A 20,669-nucleotide genomic window follows, 5' to 3' on the forward strand; every position below is an offset into this window, starting at 1 on the left:
TGACCCATCACGGAGGCCTAGGCATGACGTCCCTGGCCACCCTGTGACCAGTGGGGCTTGGGGCTCATGACCAGGGTTCCAAGTGCCCCTGAGCTTGTCATCCACCTTCAGCCTGACTTTCCCTGGAAAGGGCGGCAAATCCCGGGCCCTGCAAAGAAGAGGCAGCGCAGAGAGGGAGCAAGGGGGAAGCAGTCCATTACTCGCCCACAGTTTCCTCCTGGCCTTTTCAGCTCCTCCCTCAGGGGTAGGTCATGGTGGGGAGGGGCAGCTGGGTGCAGGGGAGAGCAGACATCTTCTACAGAGGCCTGGGAAGCTGTGTGCCGGACAGCACCCAGCCCACCAGGCCCAGACTCACCTACAGCTGGAGATCCCCGCTTCCCTGTGCCCGCAGAACCTGCCCTTTGCAGTCTCCCATCTCCCCAACCCAGGCCTTAGCCTGTCTCATTTTTCTATCAGAGGTGCTGGAAGAGCAGCAGAATCAGGCCCAGCTCCCAATTCCCTCTCCCCAGTTTTCTCCAGGTATCCCCTCCCATGAGCACACAGGAAAAGGGCCACATGGCCTGGCGAGCCCCACACTCACTGCTACTGCTGCTGCTGCTGCTGTTCCCAGGTGAGAGGGAGGAGGAGCCCAGGGAACTGGGTGTGGTGGGGACTGTTGGAACAGCAGAGTCAGGTAGCAGGTGGCTCTGTGGGCAGAGGCCTGCTATGAGGCAGGTTGTGCGTGTGGCCTTGACCTATGCGTTACTTCATCATTCTACAGGCTCTCAGGCACGATCCAAGGCTCAGGTACTTCAAAGTGTGGCAGGGCAGACGCTGACCGTGAGATGCCAGTACCCGCCCACAGGCAGGTTGTACGAGAAGAAAGGTTGGTGTAAGGAGTCATCAGCACTCCTGTGCATCAGGTTAGTCACCAGCTCCAAGCCCAGGACAGTGGCTGGGACCTCTCGATTCACAATCTGGGATGACCCTGCTGCTGGCTTCTTCACTGTCACCATGACTGATCTGAAAGAGGAAGACTCAGGACACTACTGGTGTAGAATCTACCGCCCTTCTGACAACTCTGTCTCTAAGTCCGTCAGGTTCTATCTGGTGGTATCTCCAGGTGAGCTCTTTCCCTAGGGTCCTCAGGGGGGTGCCCCTTACTCCCTTTTGGTGCCTCCATCACCCCTGGTTTCCTAATCATGGAAGCCACCCATGCCCACACCCCAGTCTCCTGGGAAGGCTGTTGGGAACAGGTATGGGGGGAACTCATATGTGCACAAGAGCAGCCATCTCACAATCTCCCTGACTCCCAAGCCTGCAGCCTGGGCCTCCTGAGAGACGCTGAAACAGACCCAGTGAGCATGTTGAGCAGTCAGCCCATATGACCCTGCTACAGGAGGGCAGGACCGCCCAGCATCTTTGGTACATAGTAGGTGCCCAGGAAATGTGCATCCACTGACTGCCCCCACCACATACAGCCAGTAGTATCTGGGTAGTCCAGATACCAAGATACTATGGGTATCCCTCATAGTCCAGATCAGGGTCAGCAAAGGATGACCCGATAACTAAGAATGAGTGAAAAAAAATTAAAAAAAAACACAATATTTTGTGACATACAGGAAATTCAAATTTCAGTGCCTATAAGTAGAGTTATTTTTTGGAACACAGCCATGCCCACTCGTTTACCTATTGTCTGTGGTCCTTTTCATGCTGTGACAGCAAAATCGAGCAGCTGTGACAGAGACCACATGGCTCATCCCTGACCCTTTACAGAAAGTGTGTCAACCTCCTGCCCAAAGCAGAGCTACTCTAAGTTCCTATGGAAGAGGACCTTTAAAAAAAAAATCTGCAATTCACATGACTAATTTTTTTGGTAAAATATGGTAAAAACAAATTACTAGAAAAATAAGAAAAAGACATACAAAGTACAAGCCCAAAATTTATTAAATTTGACAAACGTAAAATTATATTTTAATAAATATAATCAGAACAAATATCACATAGGGAAACATTTATAAAAACTGTATACATTGTTCATTTTGAAAGTGCGCCTAAAGGTGATTGATGCGGTGGCTTAACGGTATACTCATAACGTTTTGTTGTTCCTCAGTTAAAACTAAATACAAAGTTAGAGGGGAAATTGCAGTTCTCCATATTAAATGCCAGTATGCACCCTTCAAACAAACACCCTGTCTGTCCGTGTTTAAGGATTATAATGTGACAAATGAGCACTTTTCTTACTTGTTAACTTACCTAATCTGAGAACTATTTATGACACCACATCGCTTAGGAGATAATGTATAAAGAAATTGTGCTGATTTTTTAAAAAATAATACTCATAGTAGAAGACCAGAAAATTGGTCTCACAGAGGTATAATGTCAGAAACAGAAGAAAATTTTTTTTTCTTTTTTTTGAGATGGAGTCTAGCTCTGTCGCCCGGGCTAGAGTGCAGTGGCCAGATCTCAGCTCACTGCAAGCTCCGCCCCCCGGGTTTACGCCATTCTCCGGCCTCAGCCTCCTGAGTAGCTGGGACTACAAGCGCCCACCACCTCGCCCGGCTCGTTTTTTGTATTTTTTTTAGTAGAGATGGGGTTTCACCGTGTTAGCCAGGATGATCTCGATCTCCTGACCTCGTGATCCGCCCGTCTCGGCCTCCCAAAGTGCTGGGATTACAGGCTTGAGCCACCGCGCCCGGCCCAGAAACAGAAGAAATTTTAAAGCAATTCCGACAAGCTCAACAGTTTTATGTTTAACTTTTACAAAAGGAAGCAAGCGATGCTGTAATTTCAAAATGCATCTTCAATCCTTTATCAGTAGCCAGTTCCAAAACTTTATCCTAAAAGTTATAGTTTAAATTATCTTTTGATGGGAAAATATGGATTCTAGATCTATGAATTTCCTCTGCATATATCTTCTTTTGACAAAAAACAAAATTCAAAACATGCTATCAAATTATCAGTGTTTTCCCATGAGCACTTGTGAAGATATGCAATATCATCACCTATTTTGTTGATAAATGTTATTAAATTAAGAATATGTCATAACAATTCACAGAAATGGTTCTTCTAACTTTTATGTTTGCACTTAGACTTTATTTGCCACTGAAAAACATGTTGCTTTACTTCCTTGCATGGACATGTTAACATCAGAACTACAGTATAAACAAGCTTGAAGGTACAGTTCACATTTGTACTAAACTGGCTTCTTGTCTTAAAGAAACATGAGGAATTCTTTCTATAGATGAAACGTTCTCAACAAAACTTTGAATTTGTCATGCAACAGTAGCTGTTTATGATCTGTTTTCATATTACCACATAATAAAGAGAATGATTTCAAATTTCATATATTCACCTTACAAAATTCACAATTTTGTCCACATTGGTCAGCACAACGTTCAGTTAAGCTGATTTTATTTCATAGCAAAACTCTCTCAATGAAGGAAGCAGTGCATTAATTTACAATCTAGCCCAAACCTTCTTAACCTGGATGACATTTTCCTGTCATTGCAACTGCAGTCATCAGAACATACTCTTACATAAAACTTAACCCCCAAACCATATTTTGATAATATAACCTTCATAGTTTTATACAGTTCAGAGCTAGTTGTGTTTGTGATAATTAAGCTAAAAGATACAGAATTCCTTCATATCATTGTGTTCAAATTGCATATACTAAAAGAATAGTTATGCTAGCAATATTTGTGCATTTTTTTCAAATTGCCATGAAGAATACTTTGCTAGTTTTATTTGTTCTAGGAGGTGGTCATCCATCTCATTATCCAATTCCTGAATATGTTGACCTAAGGCGTCAAGGGAAAATGATATCAAGCTCCCTTCTTTGCTATACATTACCCAGTGTCCTAAAGCAAACGTTGTTCAGTAATGTTTCGGCAACTGTAGAGGGATTGTTGGTCTTTGCAATACAAAATGTTACTTTACAAGAAGCCACAAAGTCTAGAGCTTATATGTGAAATACAGATTCCTTTCAAGAGCTTTTCAACCCACTACTCTTTTTTTTCCTAAAAACAGTTTGTTGTGAACTTGTGTTTTTCCGTTTCATATGTATATGCCACTTGTTTTTTGTTTTCTTTTGTTTTGTTTTGTTTCGTTTTGAGACGGAGTCTCACTCTGCCTGGAGTGCGGTGGCACAATCTCGGCTCACTGCAACCTCCGCCTCCAGAGTTCAAGCGATTCTCCTGCCTCAGCCTCTGGTGTAGCTGGGACTACAGGCGCCTGCCACCATGCCAGGCTAATTTGTGTATGTTTAGTAGAGACAGGGTTTCACCATATTGGTCAGCCTTGTCTCAAACTCCTGACCTCAGGTGATCCACCCGCCTCGGCCTCCCAAAGTGCTGGGATTATAGGCGTGAGCCACCGTACCCAGACTATGTGACTTGTTTTTATGGTGCAGTTGCCTTATAAGTCAATACATCTCAACAAATAACTCACTAGGTTTTAATACTTCCCTACTAATTATAACTACAAAACTCGCATATATGAGTGTAATAGTTCCCTGTTGCTGCCATAACAAATTACCACAAATTTAGTGACTTAAAACAAATTTATTATCTTACAGCGTCCAGTATGGGTCTTACTGAACTGAAACCAAGGGTCAGCAGGCTGTGTTCCCTCCTGGGGAATCCAGGAGATCATCTGTTTCTCCTCATCCAGGTTGTGGGCAGAGTTCAGTTTCCTGCAGCTATCAGAGACGGAGGTCTTGTTTTCTTGCTTGCTGTAAACCGAAGGTTGTCCCCAACTTCATGAGGCCGCCACATTCCTTGGCCCATGGCCCCCTTTCTCCCTCATCAAAGCCGTCAACACCCGATGGGGGTCCCTCTCACATTGCACCTGTCTCTGACCACAGCTTAGGAAACGTTCTCTGCTCTTACAGACTCATAATTAGATTGGGCCCACCTGGATAATCCAGGCAACTCTCTCCAACTCAAGGTCTTCAACCTTAATCACACCTGCAAATTTCCCTTTACCATGGAAGGCAATGTCCTCACAGGTTCCTGGGATTAGGGAGTAGACATTTTGGGGTAGCCTTATTCTGCCTACCACAATGAGGGATTCTACTTTCAAACAAGATCAGCACAAACTCTTTGGAATAATTGCAGAAGGAAAACATTTCTTTGGAATCAATTCTACCATCTTCATTTGGCTGTCACTGCCACATTCAGGAAAGATGTGTTTTTCAGTGACTTGTTTTGCTATCTGTTCATTAGAACGCTAATTAGGTAATCACTATTCCACTCTAAATTAGTTAATCATGCTACACTTTAAATTTTGTTTTAAAAAGTTTGATTAAAAATGAAAATGATTGTAAAAATAACAAATTATAAAATTATACATCTTTCCAGATGTTTATACACTTTTGGGTTACAGCTAAAAACTTATTTTATTTTATTTATTTACTTTTTTTTTTTTTTTTTTTGAGACAGAGTCTGTCTGTCGCCCAGGCTGGAGTGCAGTGACACCATCTTAGCTCGCTGCAACCTCCACCTCTGAGTTCAACCTATTCTCATGCCTCATGCCTCAGCCTCCCGAGTAGCTGGGATTACAGGTGCCTGCTACCACGCCTGGATAATTTTTTTTGTATTTTTAGTAGAGATGGGGTCTCACCATGTTGGCCAGGCTGGTCTCAAACTCCTGACCTCTAGTGATCCACCTGCCTTGGCTGCCCAAAGTGTCGGGATAACAGGCGTGAGTCACCATGCCTGGCCGCTAACAACTAATTTTAAAGTATCACCCACTGTAGCATGGCCCTGGCATAGGTTACTAGCACACAGCTCGCTCCATGTTCGACTCTCTGTGCTTATTTGACAACACCCAAGCTGGTCTATATCCTGTTCAAGGAGATTAGACGAGTTAACTAATCACATGCTTGGATCTTGAGGCAATAACAAATTAATATAAATGTTTTGAAACCCCTATTCCCAATTTTTATTCTTACCTTGTTGTGAATGGGTTACAGACAATTTGTAGACCAGCACCAGGCCATAGATGACACATTCAATAGCACAGGCCTAGAATTTTACCAGAGTGTCCCAAACACAGCCTTCTCCCAGGCTGAGCACAGGGTTATCCTGGCCAGTATCCTAGACAGCCTCAGAGAGTGTCTTGTGGGACAGGATCGTGTCCACAGGTCAATAGGCCTGTGACTCGGTCCAGGGAGGACCTTCCGGGGCAGTCCCTGGGACGAGGAATGACCCAGCCTCAGGTACCCTTTCCTTCAGGCCCCTCCTACCCCTTTCCCCTTCTTTCCCCCTCTCCCCACCTCCTGGACTCCAGTTAGGTATGTAGACCTAGTCTGCTAGGTCGAGACACTGAGAATCCCCACTTCCTCTCCCAGCCTTGGTTCCAACCCCACTTTCTTTTCCTTCACACCCTGCCACCGCTCCCGCAACCAGCATTGCCTTTTTGACCTCAACAGTCCCCATCACTTTTCCAGAGACAGCCATTCCCCACCTCCACCAAGGGCTCTGAGCACAGGTGGGTCTGTGTCTTCCTGGGAAGGTGAATGGTAGGAGTGGTACGCAGCCAGTTCACAGAGTCCCAGAGTCAAGAGGGGCTGTGAAAGGCATTCCCTAGGCTGCCGAGGCTTGGGGTCCAGGGCTGTGTAGCAGAACTGGGAGGGGCAGGAATCTGAAAACTACCTTTCAAATTCCCCACAAGAGGCTCCCTTCCCAAGCCCCAGAGGCATGAGAAAGAGAATGGAGGGCCGAGAGCCGGAGGGGCCCGAAGCATCATGGCCATGTCCACCCTCAGGAGGTTCAGGTGGGTGCCCGTCCAAAGACTCGAGTGCTGGGAGGGGACCAGGCCTCCTGAGTCCTCTTCCAGTGCTCCTCCTGGACTCAAGGATACAACTGCAGGGGCCCAATAGAGCCCAGGCCACAGGTGTTTCTAATTCTGAGCCAGAGGACTTCACAGTTCAGTCCCCACCCCTCAAATCAGTTTTCTTCTCTGGGCTCATGGGCTCTGTTCCCAGTCTGGTCCAACTCCCCCAACCAGCTTTCCTGCCGGCAGGCACAAGTGGGGTCTTCCACTCACTAACCACAGCCCTTTCTCCTCCCTGGCAGCCTCTGCCTCCACACAGACCTCCTGGGCTCCCCGCAACCTGGTCTCTTCACAGACCCAGACCCAGACCTCCTGGGCTCCCCACAACCTGGTCTTTTCACAGACCCAGACCCAGAGCTGTGTGCCTCCCACTGGAGGAGCCAGAGAAGACCCTGAGTCTTCAGCTACCGTCACTGTCCCTTCACAGTGAGTTCGGGGGGCGCCCGTAGCCACACAGGCCTGGGCGAGGGCTGGCAGATGAAGACTTGTCTCCATAACTTGTCCTCTCCCCTTCCTGTCCCTCTGCCTTCCAGGTCACAGAACTCCACACTCCACCCTGGCCCTGCAGCCCCCAGTGCCCTGGTCCCTGTGCTCTGTGGACTCCTCGTAGCCAAGAGCCTGGTGCTGTTGGCCCTCCTCGTCTGGTGGTGAGTGTGGTGAGGGTTGGACTTGGGGCAAATGGAACAGGGAACAGCTTCTGCCCAGGATAGAGGGTCAGAGGGGAATCAGCCAGAGAACAGAGGTGGAAATTATAATTGGCAGAACTCTCCAAACTAAAGCCCTCATGGAGTCCATCCATCTGACATGTCACACAGGCTCACCTTTGTCCTTCAGCTGCAAACTTGCAGGAATCTCATCCATGTTTCTCTTTCTCTGTGTTTTCTCCTCTCTCTCTCCCTTTCTATCTCTCTTTCTTCCCCCCACTCCCTTGTCCTCCCTTTCCCTCTCCATTCCTCCCCCTCCCTCTTTCCCATTCCACCGCCTTCCTCTCTCCCTCTGTCTCTACCCCTCCCTCCTCTCCTTCCCTCTACCTTTCTCCTTCTCTCCTTCCGTCTCCCCTCCCCTTCCCCTCCCCCGTCCCTCCATCAGAAACACAGACCTGCACAGCTGGAAAGTCCCTCCCACCACCTGCCCTTCCAGGCAAGCCCAAGTCCAGGGACTCTGCCTCATTCTAGTCCTGAGGGAGAGAGGGTAGACACAGGAGGGGAACAGCGCCCAGGGAGAAGGGGATACATGGGAAAAACCATAGGTGGGGCTGAGTGAAAGGTACAGGGACGACTGAGTCAGGCCAGGAGCTGGCTTGCTGGAGGAGGGGCAGGCTTGAGGAGAGGGATGGGGTGGGAGAACGGATTCAAGTCATTTCATGTATTTCTCCCCACATCTCAGGGGTCTCAAGGAATCGGCATGTGCAGCATCAAGGGAGGTCTCTGCTGCACCCAGCTCAGCCCAGGCCCCAGGCCCATAGACACTTCCCACTGAGCCACAGGACCTCAGGTGGGCGGCCAGTCTCTGACAAGGCTGGGCTCCCAGGAGCTCCAGGACCTCTGACCTCTGCATTCTCTGCAAAGAAAAGGCCAGAACTTGATCCAAGGCCTTTGGCCACGCCCTCCCTGCAGAGCTGCAGAGCCCAGGCCCTCTACTTGCTCACCCTCAGTTTGCACTGGGACCAGCACCTCATTGTGGGTGCAAAGCCCAGCACCTGCAGCACCTTTCTACCAAACCTGAGTCAATGATAAGAATCCTTCTTCCCTGCCTCCTCCTCCTATCGATAGCCCCTGATAAAAGAAAAACTTGAGGCCTGGAACGCTGGGGCCTGACACCTGTAATACCACAACTTTGGGAGGCCAAGGCTGGAGGATTGCTTGAAGCCAAGAGTTCCCGGTTGCCGTGAACCAGGATCATGCCACTGCACTCCAGCCTGAGCGACAGAGTGAGACCTTGTCTCTAAAACAGAAAAGAAGAAAAGAAACACTTTAGACAAAATTAATTTAACAGAGTTTATTTGAGCAAAGAACGATTTGCAAATTGGGCAGCCCTCAGAACCAGAAGAGGTTTTAGAGAACTCTGCTCTGCAACCTGGGCAGGTGGAGAGCCAGAAAAAGACTGAAGAAAGCGGAAACAAGGAACAAAAAGAAATTGGTCATTTCAAAGTTACCTTCTTTGTAAAAGGTTAAAGCAGAGGGGACTTCCCTACCATACCGGCTAAAACTGGCCTGTGCAGGGATTTGGCTGTTACCTCTCTCTCCTAATTTCTCGGAAGGTGAGATAAACAACTTGGTTTTGGCTTGGTGGCGTGGAACCTTAGCACCAGTGACCCCATTTTGGTTTGGGCTGTTGGGCCTAGTGCAGGAGCTCAGTCTAAACCAATGGCCTCTTATGACTCTTATTTAACACCCCAAATCCAGATGCCTGGGTCACCCCAAAATTTCCCTCTCCCTCTCCCCTTGCTCAGCCACACTCTGCCAAGACCTCCCCTATTGTATCTCCTCCCCATTTCCTAGCCCCTTCAACTCACACTGGCACTCAGACCACTGTGTCAGCCACCTAATGGGGGGTCCTGTCTTCAGTCCCCGCCTCCTAGATTGTTCCCCTGAGAAGCCCCTTTCCAGCAACACCTCTGTGCATTTCCGCCACCCGGGAATTGAAGTCCAGTGTCATTACTGGGGCCCCCACAATGCTTTGCCTAGATCAGCCACCCCTGCAGCACAGCGCCCCCCTGTGCTGTCCTTACCGCCACCAACATGGCTGCAGCCTCTACAAGGGAGTGAACCTTTCTTTTTTTCTGCACAAGCTGGTCAAGAGGCTCCCCAACTCGCCACATTCAAGATCACTCTGCGCCTTACCCCAGGCCTGTCACCCCCACAGGGCTGTTCTCTCTTTCTGACACTTACAATCCCGATGTTGGACCTACCGGTCTGAGCCTGACATGATTATCTTTTCTCTCGTTTGTCATCTATGTTTCTTTATTCCTACTTTCTGAGAAAGTTCCTCAAGGTTACATTCTATTCAAGTGTTTTCAATGTACACGATCACATTTTTCATTTCTAAATGGTCCATTTGTTCTCTGTTCCTTTTTATAGCACAGCATGTTTTATTTTGGCAAGCCATATTTTCTCTGGAAATATTAAAGTTTTAACTTTTGAACTGTTCCGAAGCTTTCCATATTTTCTGTGTCCTCCAAGGTGCCCGTCATATTTTTTATTTTCTCCTTTCATTGACCTCTGTCTTTCTTCAGAGCTTTCTGGAAACCTTTGCCGCTTCTCAGCCACCCACTCGCATGGAAGAGCTCAGAAACCCCGTGCGTGCTGCGGGGTGCCGTGGGCTCCAGGCTGACTGGGTAGGAGCATGGCTCCATTTTTTCTCTTTCACAGCTCTGTTTCTCCAGAAAGGACTCTTAGCTGTCCTCCCTCTAGACCCAGGGTTCTAGGCACCAACTGGAGCAGAGCAAAGGGGTCTTGCTGCCCAATGTCTGTTCCCACCCAAGCCCCCACTGCACACTCTCTCTCTCTCTGTGGCGCTCTGTGCTCCGAGCGGAGCATCTCTGTGTCACCCTCATCAAAGACTTACCTCAAGCTCTCTGCAGCTGTTGAGAGAGAGGAAAGACAGAGGATGTGGGCAGCTAACCTACTCTCTGTCTCACGGAACCCAGAGAATCTAGACGTCTAAGTGATTGTTAACGCAGAGCTTCAACCTGTTCTCTGGTTTCCGGCACCCACTTCAACCCTGCCGTAAGAGATACCTGCACCTCCCAAGTCTCCACCTTTCTGGGGTTCTAAGGTAAAAGCGACTTCCCTCATATTCCCCCACTCCCACAAGCTCTCTCTGACCTGTGAAGTCATCTGATTTTACCCACCTTCAAAACGTGTATGGAGCTCTCTGTTTATCCTTGAGGATGGGTTTATGCAATTTTTATCCAGTTATTGCTGCTTTCACCTTCTTGGCAAGAGTGAGGAGGGACCTCAGATTTTCCATCAAAACACCCCTCCGCAGCATCCGCCACCAAGGGCAGGAGCAAGTGAGATCCCAGGTCTCCACTTGCTCATGTAAAGACTCCTGGCCCCCTCCCCTTCCCCAAAGGTAAGCACTCAGACTCCAGTATAGCCTCTTGGTGGCTTATTATATCCCTATTCACTCCAGTTGCTGTAAGACGCCCAGGATGCCCTGGTCCTCCCTCATCACCCAGAATCCCAACTCAATAAGACCTTATAAATCCATTACATTAGCCCCATTTCCCATTCATCCCAAATCCCATAACCTTTCCACCTGTATACCTGAAGTACGCAGTCATCAGCACAAGCCCCTGTGCACTCAGCTTCTCTGAACGTCGCCGCGGTACTCTCTCTGACATCTGCCTGTTCTCCGAGGACACTACTTTCTCCACAGTTCTCTTGTAGGGGGAGGGGGTGGTTTTTTCTCCTTGACCTCATGCTCCTGAGTCCGAGGGTGGAGTCAGTGTCCTCTGTGCTCCTCACGGCCCCTTCCTATCTTCCTATCCTCCCTAAAGTACTCCACAAGTAGCTTTCTGCCATTAGGCTATATCACTGTGGGTGACCACCCATCATTGCTGCAGATTCTGTACAATCTGGGGCACTGCTCTTTATTCCTCGGGGGTCTTAACCCCACGCTCAACATCACTCTGACTGTTCCCGCCATAATTCTTGGTGATCTTGGGCCCATGTAGAGTCAAGAGCTACATGAATGATTCTTCCAAACCCCTGGCATCTCAGTTCCTTGGCCTGCTCTCCCCAATGGTCTGGTCCTCTTCCCTATCTCAGCCACCCTTGCAGATGGTCAGCAAGCGCCAACAGCTCCACTCTTAATCTCATTCCCACCACCCCCTACCTCAATCCTGCTAACCTGATCCCAGTATTGCTTCAACACCACAGGGACCCACGATCCATGAATCCTGCCATCTGCCCCTTTCCGCCATCGCACTCATGCTTTCCTTTCCCTTAGTTTCCATGATCCAACCTCAAATCACTCTTTGGCACACAGCCTCCACTTCTGGGCTCCTCTCCCCTTTTAGTGAACTCCCCCGGGAAAACTGTAACCCTGTTGGACCTAGCTTCCTGCTTACTCTGTGCCTGTGTCCAGCCAAGATGAATGTGGCTGTGGCTGACAAAATACAATCTATCATCCAGAAGTGTCTCACTGTCAGCATGTGACCTTGAGAGTGGAGTGACTCTGCTCCACTCTAGACCTACGTCTTCCCCTGTCCTCCCTCTCCACATGCTCAGCTGGTGTGCCCACATCCTAACTCACTGAAAAGAGAGAGAGAGTGGGGGAAAGAGAGAAAGAGAGAAAGAGAGGGAGGGAGGGAGGGAGGGAGGGACAGAGTGAGAGGAAGAGAAAAAGAGGAGGGAAGGAAGGAAAGAAGGAAGAGGGAGGGAGAGAAGGAAGGAGGAAAAAGAACGTCCACTTGATCCCACCACACCTACCAATCATCTGCCTCTCTTCTTCCTCTCACTCTCCCTACTCTCATCTCAAGCCAACCACTTTCCTTCAGCTCCAAATCCCATCTTCTCTTGTCTACACAAGAATATTCCAGCCGAGCATGGAGGTGCGGACTTGTGTGGTCCCAGCTACTCTGGAGGCTGAGGCAGGAGGATTGCTTGAGCCTGAGAGGTCGAGGCTACAGTGAACTATGATCACACCACTGCACTCCAGCCTAGGTGACAGAGCAAGATCCTGTCTAAAATTAAAAAAGGAATATTCGTCCAGGAGCCGCCCCTCTCTTCTTCATCATCTTCTTCCCCAGTTGTATGTCATGACCATCAGAATCTAAATGGGCTCTAATATATTAAACCCTCCCCACTTACAGCCCTCCAGTTACTGCTCCATCATCTTAATGTCCTCTGTAGCAAGGGCCCGTGAAAGGACTGGCTGCACCATCAGCCTCCAAGTTTCTCTTCTGTTCTCTCTTGAAGCCACTCCAGTCAGGCCTTTGACTGTGCCACTCCTTGAAACACCTCCAGTGACTTCTGCACTGTGAAATCCAGCAGCCAATGCTGAAACCTCCTCACCCTGGGAAGAGGAGCACCCTAGGCATGGCCTCCCACTTCTGCCTTCTTGAGATGCTTTCTTCCCGGGCTTCCAGGAAAAAAGAACGCTTGTGACTTTCTCCTGACTCATTTGATGCTGTGTAATAAATTAGCCCCAAAACATAGTAGCTTAAAACAACAAATGATACATATTCATTAGGTCACAGGTTTTTTGGGGGGGTTGGGGGTGTGGCCAGAAATTTGGGAACAACTTAGCTGGGTGTTCCTGGCTCAGAACCTCTCTGGTATTGCAGTCAGGATGTCAGCAAGAAATGCAGTGGTGGGGAGGTTTGATGGAGGGCCGTTCCCAAGACGGTGCACCCTCACATGGCTGCTCGCACAGACCTGAGTTCTTTGCCATATGAGCCTTTCTTCATGGCAAGGGAAATAACTCCCCAGTGTGACTGATCCAAGAGAGGATGCGGAAGGAGGAAGTCATAGTGCCATTAATAACCTAGTCTCTGAAACCACAAACTGTTGCTTCTGCCACATTCTACTCATTAGAAGCCAGTCATTGGGTCCAGCCCAGTGGGATTCACCTCCATCCCTTGAAGGAAGGTATATTAAAGAATTCATGCATGTATTTTAAAACCACCACAGTACTCGCTCTGGCCACAAATTATTTACATTCCTCCCACACACAAAAATACGCTCAGTCCCACCAAAGGTCTCCCAAAGTCTCATCCTGTTACGGCATCAGGATGAGGTCCAGGAACTCGTCATTTAAACCAGGTCCAGGTGTGGAGGAAATTCCTCAGGTGTAGTTCCTCAAGTACAATTCTCAGTATGAAGACCTGTGAGCTAGAGACAAGTTATCTGCCACACACACACGCGCGCGCACACACACACACACACACACACAACCCCAATGTCCAATGTAGTACAGTCATAGGAAACCACTACAGATATTCTTGTTCAAAAGAAGTGGAAGGGGGAGGCAAAACAAACGTCACTGGTGCTTAGAAAATCAGAACTTTAGCTGGGCAAATGTTGGAAATTCCTTGATTCAAACACTGCTCAACTCCTACCTAGAAATAATTCTCAGTGGTCGTGGCTCCTTGTGCTTGAGTATGTCTTCTGTGCTTGAGTATGTCTTCTGAGCCAACCTTCTCTTTCCATGAAAGGCAGCCCATATTTATAGCTTTGTAATTTCCTCAGGCTGCTTCCTGCCAGTTTAATTTGGGGGATACAAAGTAAGATCCCAGATTTCATGCTATTTCTGTTCCTTTCAGTCCAATCTGGCAGTGTTTTGTGAATGTCATTCTCTTACAAAATATGTGGATCTCCTGTAAAACTTATTGTGACTTACTGCATTAGACAAAGACCATACCCACAAATTTCTCTAAGAGAAGATCTGTTCCACATCATGTGCTTCTGCCAAGACAGTGAGGATAATGTCTTTACACTTCTTAGAAGCTCTAATGTTTGACTGAAAAAATCTATGAAGCACACACCCTTAAATTCATGAAAGGGCCTTTTGCTTGAGACACTGTGAAATAATAATAATTAATACTATTAAAATCATTATGATTTTATATAAATTATAATAATAATTTTTATTATATTTTTATTTTAATATATACTTTATACCTTTTATGTTTTATATATTTTATATTAATTTTTATTAATAAATTAATAAATTTTAGTAAATTATGTATATATTCTTATATATAATTTTCATATATGTAATTTTCATACATATATATGTCTTTGACCCTAGTTCCTGACACAGAGCTCCTAAGACCCTTATAAACAGGAGTGCTAAGAGACTCTTTGGTTCTCACATTTGGTCTTTGACCTCTGTTCCTGAGACAGAGCTCCTAAGACCTTTCTAATCTCCTGAGTGATAGGAGTGTCTAACACAGAGGTCCTACCTCCCTTGGAATTTCCTGGCATCTTTCCCTCTAAGGTGACTCTTAGTGTGCTCTTGGATGGGGGCTGATCACCAAAAGTATCAATCCATGATTGAAAGCTTGCAACTTTCACCCCACCTCCCATAACCCAGGGAGGAGAGGGGGCTGAAGATTGCATTAATCATCAATCATGCTGACGTGATGAAGTCTCTGTAAAAATCACAAAAGTAAGGTTCAGGAGCTTCTGAGTTGGTGAACACATTCATGTTCTGGGAGAGTGGTGCACCCCAGCTCCACGGAGAACAGAAGCTCCTGCCCTCAAGACCTTCCAGACCTGAAAACAATTTGGTTTTTCCTACTAAATGCACTACCTTTCTGAGGCCTTAACAAAGGATTTTACAGTCATAGCCTTGGTTTCATCTTTAGACCAATATTCCTGAATGTGCCCTGGATTTGATTTTAGCATCATTTACTGTCTGGAGGCTGAGAATTATTTAAGTCATCAAGTCCCAGCTCCCTCATGTTGAATAATCCTGCCTAGAGTTTACCTCTCCTCTCTCATTTTATGATGAGCCACAAGACGAAACCAGGTAGCACTTTCAAGACTTTGCCTGGAAATCCTAGTTGCACAACCCAGCTCATGAGGGACATTTTCTACTTTCCACATTACTGCAGGTGACAGTGTTGCTAAACTTTCTGCCAATGTGTAACAAAGAACCCCCTTCATTTTTGCCAACTAAGTGACCCTGGAAAAGTTTCTTAAGGTCTCTACCTCCAGTCTCCTTATTGGTAAAAACAGAACTAATAACACCCACATTACCAAGCTGTTTGGATTTCTAAGTAGAGTGATATATTCAAAAAGCACCAGACACAAGGGGAACACTGAACAAAGGCTGAGTTTTATAGGGAGTGAGGTATGGAAGAAAGCAGACTCAACTGTGACACAGCAGAGACCATCTGTCTTTCCGGAGCTTACTGCAGCTGGAAAGACAGATAATAGTGTGTGGGCAGAGGGTGAACTTGGAGACCTGCAGGGAACAGGCCCCTCTTCTTGGTGGACAGCAGAGGAAAATAAAGGAAAAAATCAGGGTGAGGAAACTGACCAAGCTGGGCTCAAAATCCTTGCATACCCACTGACACCTTTCTGGCAGCAGTGGCCAGGGGCAGATTTCCTCCTTGTGAGGGGGGTATGGCAACCAACCCTGTGAGTAATGGGATGGGGAAGGGGTTGCCTCTGCACCTTGTGCAATTGTGTGGCAGTCTCTGACCACCTTCCTGGTTTCCTGCTCTGATTGCAGGGGGAACATATGGGGGGAAACCCTGATGGAGCTCAGGAGCCTGGATACCAAAAAAGCCACCTGCCACCTTCAACAGGTCACAGATCTTCCCTGGACCTCAGTTTCCTCACCTGTAGAAAGAGAAATATTATACCACACTGTTGCAAGGACTAAGATAAGCAATGATGATGATGAACACACTTTGCAAATAATAAAATTATCTGAATGTTTTATTCCTGTTGTTTCCTAAGTTTCCTTCAAACTATGTCTGCATCCCCACATTTGATTTCTAGGGGCCCAGCTTCTCTAGTTTGCCCTCTTTTCTCCATCATAACCCTTTCTTATCTTCAGTTCACCTGATGTCCCCTGTACGTCTGGGAGCTGCCTTAGATGCTGTTATAAGCAGGAAAAGGCACTGCACACAAGCCCAGTGAGTAGAAGGGCCATGGGCGAGCAAGGCTTGGAAACAAGACCTGGGTTTGTTTTCTCAGCTCAGCTCTACAAGAACTTGGACACATAGGTCACTGCCCCTCTCTGAACATCTTGTTTCTTTCTCCAGAAAATGAAGGGGATGGAGATGAATTCTGAAACCCCTTCCCCATGGAGAGTAAGTCAATAGGCATGAACTCAACACCTCCCTGTGCCCAGCTCAGGGCCAAGCACCACAGGACACAAACAAAAGGAGCCAGCCTGGGAACACAGTTGTGAGTCCATAGGTAGAGGGGCCCCTGTGCAAGACTCCAGCACAGGCTAAGGGAAGGGACAGCAAAGGAGGGGGAGCAAAGCTGAAAAGAGGTGGCTGGAGAGGGATAGAAAAGCAGGACACTAGTGGGTACCAGACAGTGGGGGAAGGAGCCCAACAAGGATAAGGAACTTTGCTGTGAAGTCATGTTAGTCAGGATGCCATGATCCTTCCATGAGCCCAAAAGAGGGCACACAGTCCCTAGAAGGAGGCGAAGCCCTGCCCCATCTCCACTCACCCTTGAGGTTCTGGGAGTGTCCTGGTATCCAGGGACAATTTAGGCTCCCAAGGTCTGTGGTCTTTTTCTTGGAAACTCCAGTCTCCTGCTTCCTCTTTCCAGTTTTTGCCTTCCTTCCTGGGCTCCTCTGGGGATCAGGCTCCATACCTGGCCAAGGGCTAGAAAGCCTGGGGACAGCCAAGGTCTCAGGCGGACCAGAGTTTCTGTTCATGGTTAAAGTGCTGAACTTGTTGGGTCTAAATGTGAATATGGACTGAGCAGTAGAGTCTATTAAGAAACTATTTTTAATTGCATTGGCTGTGATCACATTAATTTGCTATGCCGCAAGAGCTCTTGTTTTAGAAATGTATGATAAATTATTTAAGGGTAGAATGTCAGGATATCTGCAATTTATTTAAAAATACTTCCAGATGAAAAAAAAAAAATACTGTGAGTTAAAAATACAGAAGTGGAGTGGAGCACCTGGCCCCTGAGATCTGATGACGACAGGGCCGGCTGTAGGCCCATGCTGTTCCTCCATGGAAATTAGACAAATTACTCATCTTGTGGAGAGATCACAAAAAGGCACACACACCCCCACTCCCAGTCCCGGGCCTACTGATTACAAAAATGCACTCTAGCCAATACCTGGTAGAATTCCAACCCTGATGGCCCAAATGCCGATGGAGTTCCTATGGTTGTCAGATAACAGCCAACGCAGCCACCATCAAAGCAGAGCCCACAGTCTCAGCGAGGTATTCACATCTTGGTGCAGCCCTGAACTTGACATTGGTCAGCAGATCTCCACAACAGCTGCACCTAGAATTGCACACACCACACCAGCTTTCCTGGTGTTTTTCTCTTTTCTTTGTACATTATATACAAACATCATTTTTCCAATTCTAAGAATCCTGACATTCAATAAAGGGAAATATGTTAGACTCTTGTATCTGCTTTGTTTTTTCCAACCAGCCTTTCTCAAGCATTAGTAGCTAAGACAGCAGGAGCGAGTGGTCCAGCCATGCTTCCAGGGTTGAGGCTTCCTCTCTCCTCCTCCTGACTCCCCTCCTCCTGAACAAATCCTGTTCCTTCCCAGCACCCCCTCTGAGGATTCTTCAGTCCCCACCCCAAGAGCTCAAGGAGAGGTGGCTTGGTTGGGAGGACCCTCTCCTCTGCCTTTTGCTGCTAATGGTACCTGCACCTGGTTTGCAGGTGTCCTCGGCTTCAGATGGGGCACTGGGGAGGAGGAGAAGAAAGAAGGCTGGAGAGGGAAGGGGGGCAGGGAGAGGTGGCCTTGCAGCCAGAGGACCAGCCGAAGACTGATCCTAGGGATGGGTACAAATGTGGCTGCTCCCCCTCCCCCAGCTCTGCAGGGCTGCTTGATCTGAGGCTCCTGGGGAGAGAAACCTGAGCCTGAGGAACTGAGGAAAGGAAATGGGAAGGGCCTCTGTGGGGAAGGGAGAGGTCTCAGCCAATCACCGTGACCTGCCAGTTACCTGACCAGACACAAAGCTTACTATGTCCTTCTCATATTTGACCAGGGACAACACCCTTGCATCTGGCTTTGCTGCCCTCCCCAAACTGGGCTCTAAGAAAGGAGCTCAGGCACAGTGGTGGGAAACAGTGTTCCCTGCAGCTGTCGGTATTTCCAGAGTTGTCCCCATGTGTCCCCAGGTGAACTCCTCCCCTGAGGAAATGGCCTCCGCCAGCTTCTGGGAGAAATGCCATCACCTGTCCCCCAGAGAAGGACGGGCCCTCCATATAAACAGCTCCTCCATACAGAGCCAGGAAGGAAGACTGACTGATTTTTCTGCTTAAAAAACAACTGTTATGTATAATGAAAGATACTATAAACAATGTTTTTAAAATGTAAAGGGGGCCGGGGGTGGCTCACGCCTGTAATCCAGCACTTTGGGAGGCTGAGGGGGGGTGGATCACAAGGTCAGAAGTTCAAGACTGGCCTGGCCAACACAGTGAAACCCTGTCACTACTAAAAATACAAAAATTAGCTGGGCGTGGTGGTGCATGCCTGTAATCCCAGCAACTTGGGAGGCTGGGGCAAGAGAATCACTTGAACCCGGGAGCAGAGGTTGCAATGAGCCAAGATCGTGCCACTGCACTCCAGCCTGGTGACAGAGTGAGACTCCATCTCAAAAAAAAAAAAAAAAAAAAAAGTTAAGGGAGATTTTAAAAATAATATATATGTTATACAAAGATTAATATACAGACTATAAAAGGAACTTGTGAAATCAATAAGCAAAGGGCAACAACTCAATAGAAGAAACAGAAAAGGATAGAAATTGCAATCCAAAGAAACGCACCATGGAAAATTACTACGTGGAAGACAAGATCAATTTTATCAGTAAGTGGGAAAATGCAAATTAAAACAACAATGGAGGGATCATTTTTCACCTATTAAATTAATACAAATTTAAAAGATTGGTTATTCCCAGCAGTGACGAGGTTGTGAGAAAACTGGCATCTCAAAGGATGTCGGTGGGAATATAAATTAGTGCATCCTTTTAGGAAATCAATTTGTCCAGATTTATCAAAATATTAGATGTGTATCCACTTTCCACAGACAATTCCATTTTTAGTGTCTGCATGAGGGAATAAATCATGTGTGCACAAAGAGGCATATGTAAAAGGTTATTTGTTGCAACATTTTATATAATAGTGAAACTTAGAAACAAATCAAATGACTAAAAATAGGAAAGGAAGGAAATAAATGAGGCTACATCTCTAGCCTAGGGCACTAAACAGCAGGTTAGAAAAGAGGCAGATATGTGTGTTCTAAATGCACAGAGCAGATCAACTAAACAATTTAGCTCAAAAAATCAAGCTGCTGAGTGACACACATCACAGTACCCCATTTTCTATCAGCAAAATTGAAGATAAAGCTATATCCCCAGTGATATGGTTTGGATCTATGTCCTCACCAAATCTCATGTCTAACTTAGTCCCCAATGTTGGAGGTGGGGCTTGGTGGTAGATGAGTGGATCATGGGAGTGGATTTCTCATGAACAGTTTAGCACTGTCCCCTTGGTACTGTCCTCGAGATAGTGAGTGAGTTCTCATGAGATCTGGTTGTTTAAAACCATTTGTTCTCGCTCATAGGTGGGAACTGAACAATTGAATTTGGACACAGGGTGGGGAACATCACACACAGGGGCCTGTCATGGGGTGAGGGGAGGGAGGAGGGATAGCATTAGGAGATATACATAATGTAAATGATGAGTTATTGGGTGCAGCACACCAACATGACACATGTATACATAAGTAACAAACCTGCACGTTGTGCACATGTACCCTAGAACTTAAAGTATGAAAAAAAAAAAAAAAATTTGAGTCACCTTTGTCTTCTGCCATGATTGGAAATTTCCTGAGGCCTCCACAGAAGTAGAAGTTGCTATGCTTCCTGAACAGCCTGCAGAACCATGAGCCAATTAAACCTCTTTTTAAATTACCCAGTCTCTGGTATTTATAGCAATGCAAGAATGGACCAATACACCTAGACACAATGTATGTGTGCATGTATGCATGCATGTGTGTGAATGTGTGTGTGTAATAACAGGAAAGAATGTGTACAAGAATTGCCTCAAGATGCTACCATGGGTAATGTCTGGGTAGGGGCGGGTGACTGGGATGTAACAGGGAGTGTGAAGGGGGGCTTTCGCATTTTACCCTGTATTCTACCATATTGTTTGAACGTTTTTACA

The 20,669-nt window shown here is 47.1% G+C and overlaps 1 protein-coding gene across 1 annotated transcript; it reads left to right on the top strand.

The window, feature by feature from the left end:
* Window positions 1–555: 555 nt before the first annotated feature.
* On the top strand, window positions 556–16,037 carry NCR2 (natural cytotoxicity triggering receptor 2). The gene is given in 6 exon segments (XM_010384492.2): window positions 556–610; window positions 761–1,102; window positions 7,062–7,245; window positions 7,353–7,475; window positions 8,216–8,313; window positions 16,012–16,037. Coding segments are annotated over 6 exon segments (828 nt in total).
* The last annotated feature ends 4,632 nt before the right edge of the window (window positions 16,038–20,669 follow it).

This window comes from Rhinopithecus roxellana, chromosome 4, assembly GCF_007565055.1.
Source record: "Rhinopithecus roxellana isolate Shanxi Qingling chromosome 4, ASM756505v1, whole genome shotgun sequence".
Classification (NCBI taxonomy): domain Eukaryota; kingdom Metazoa; phylum Chordata; class Mammalia; order Primates; family Cercopithecidae; genus Rhinopithecus; species Rhinopithecus roxellana.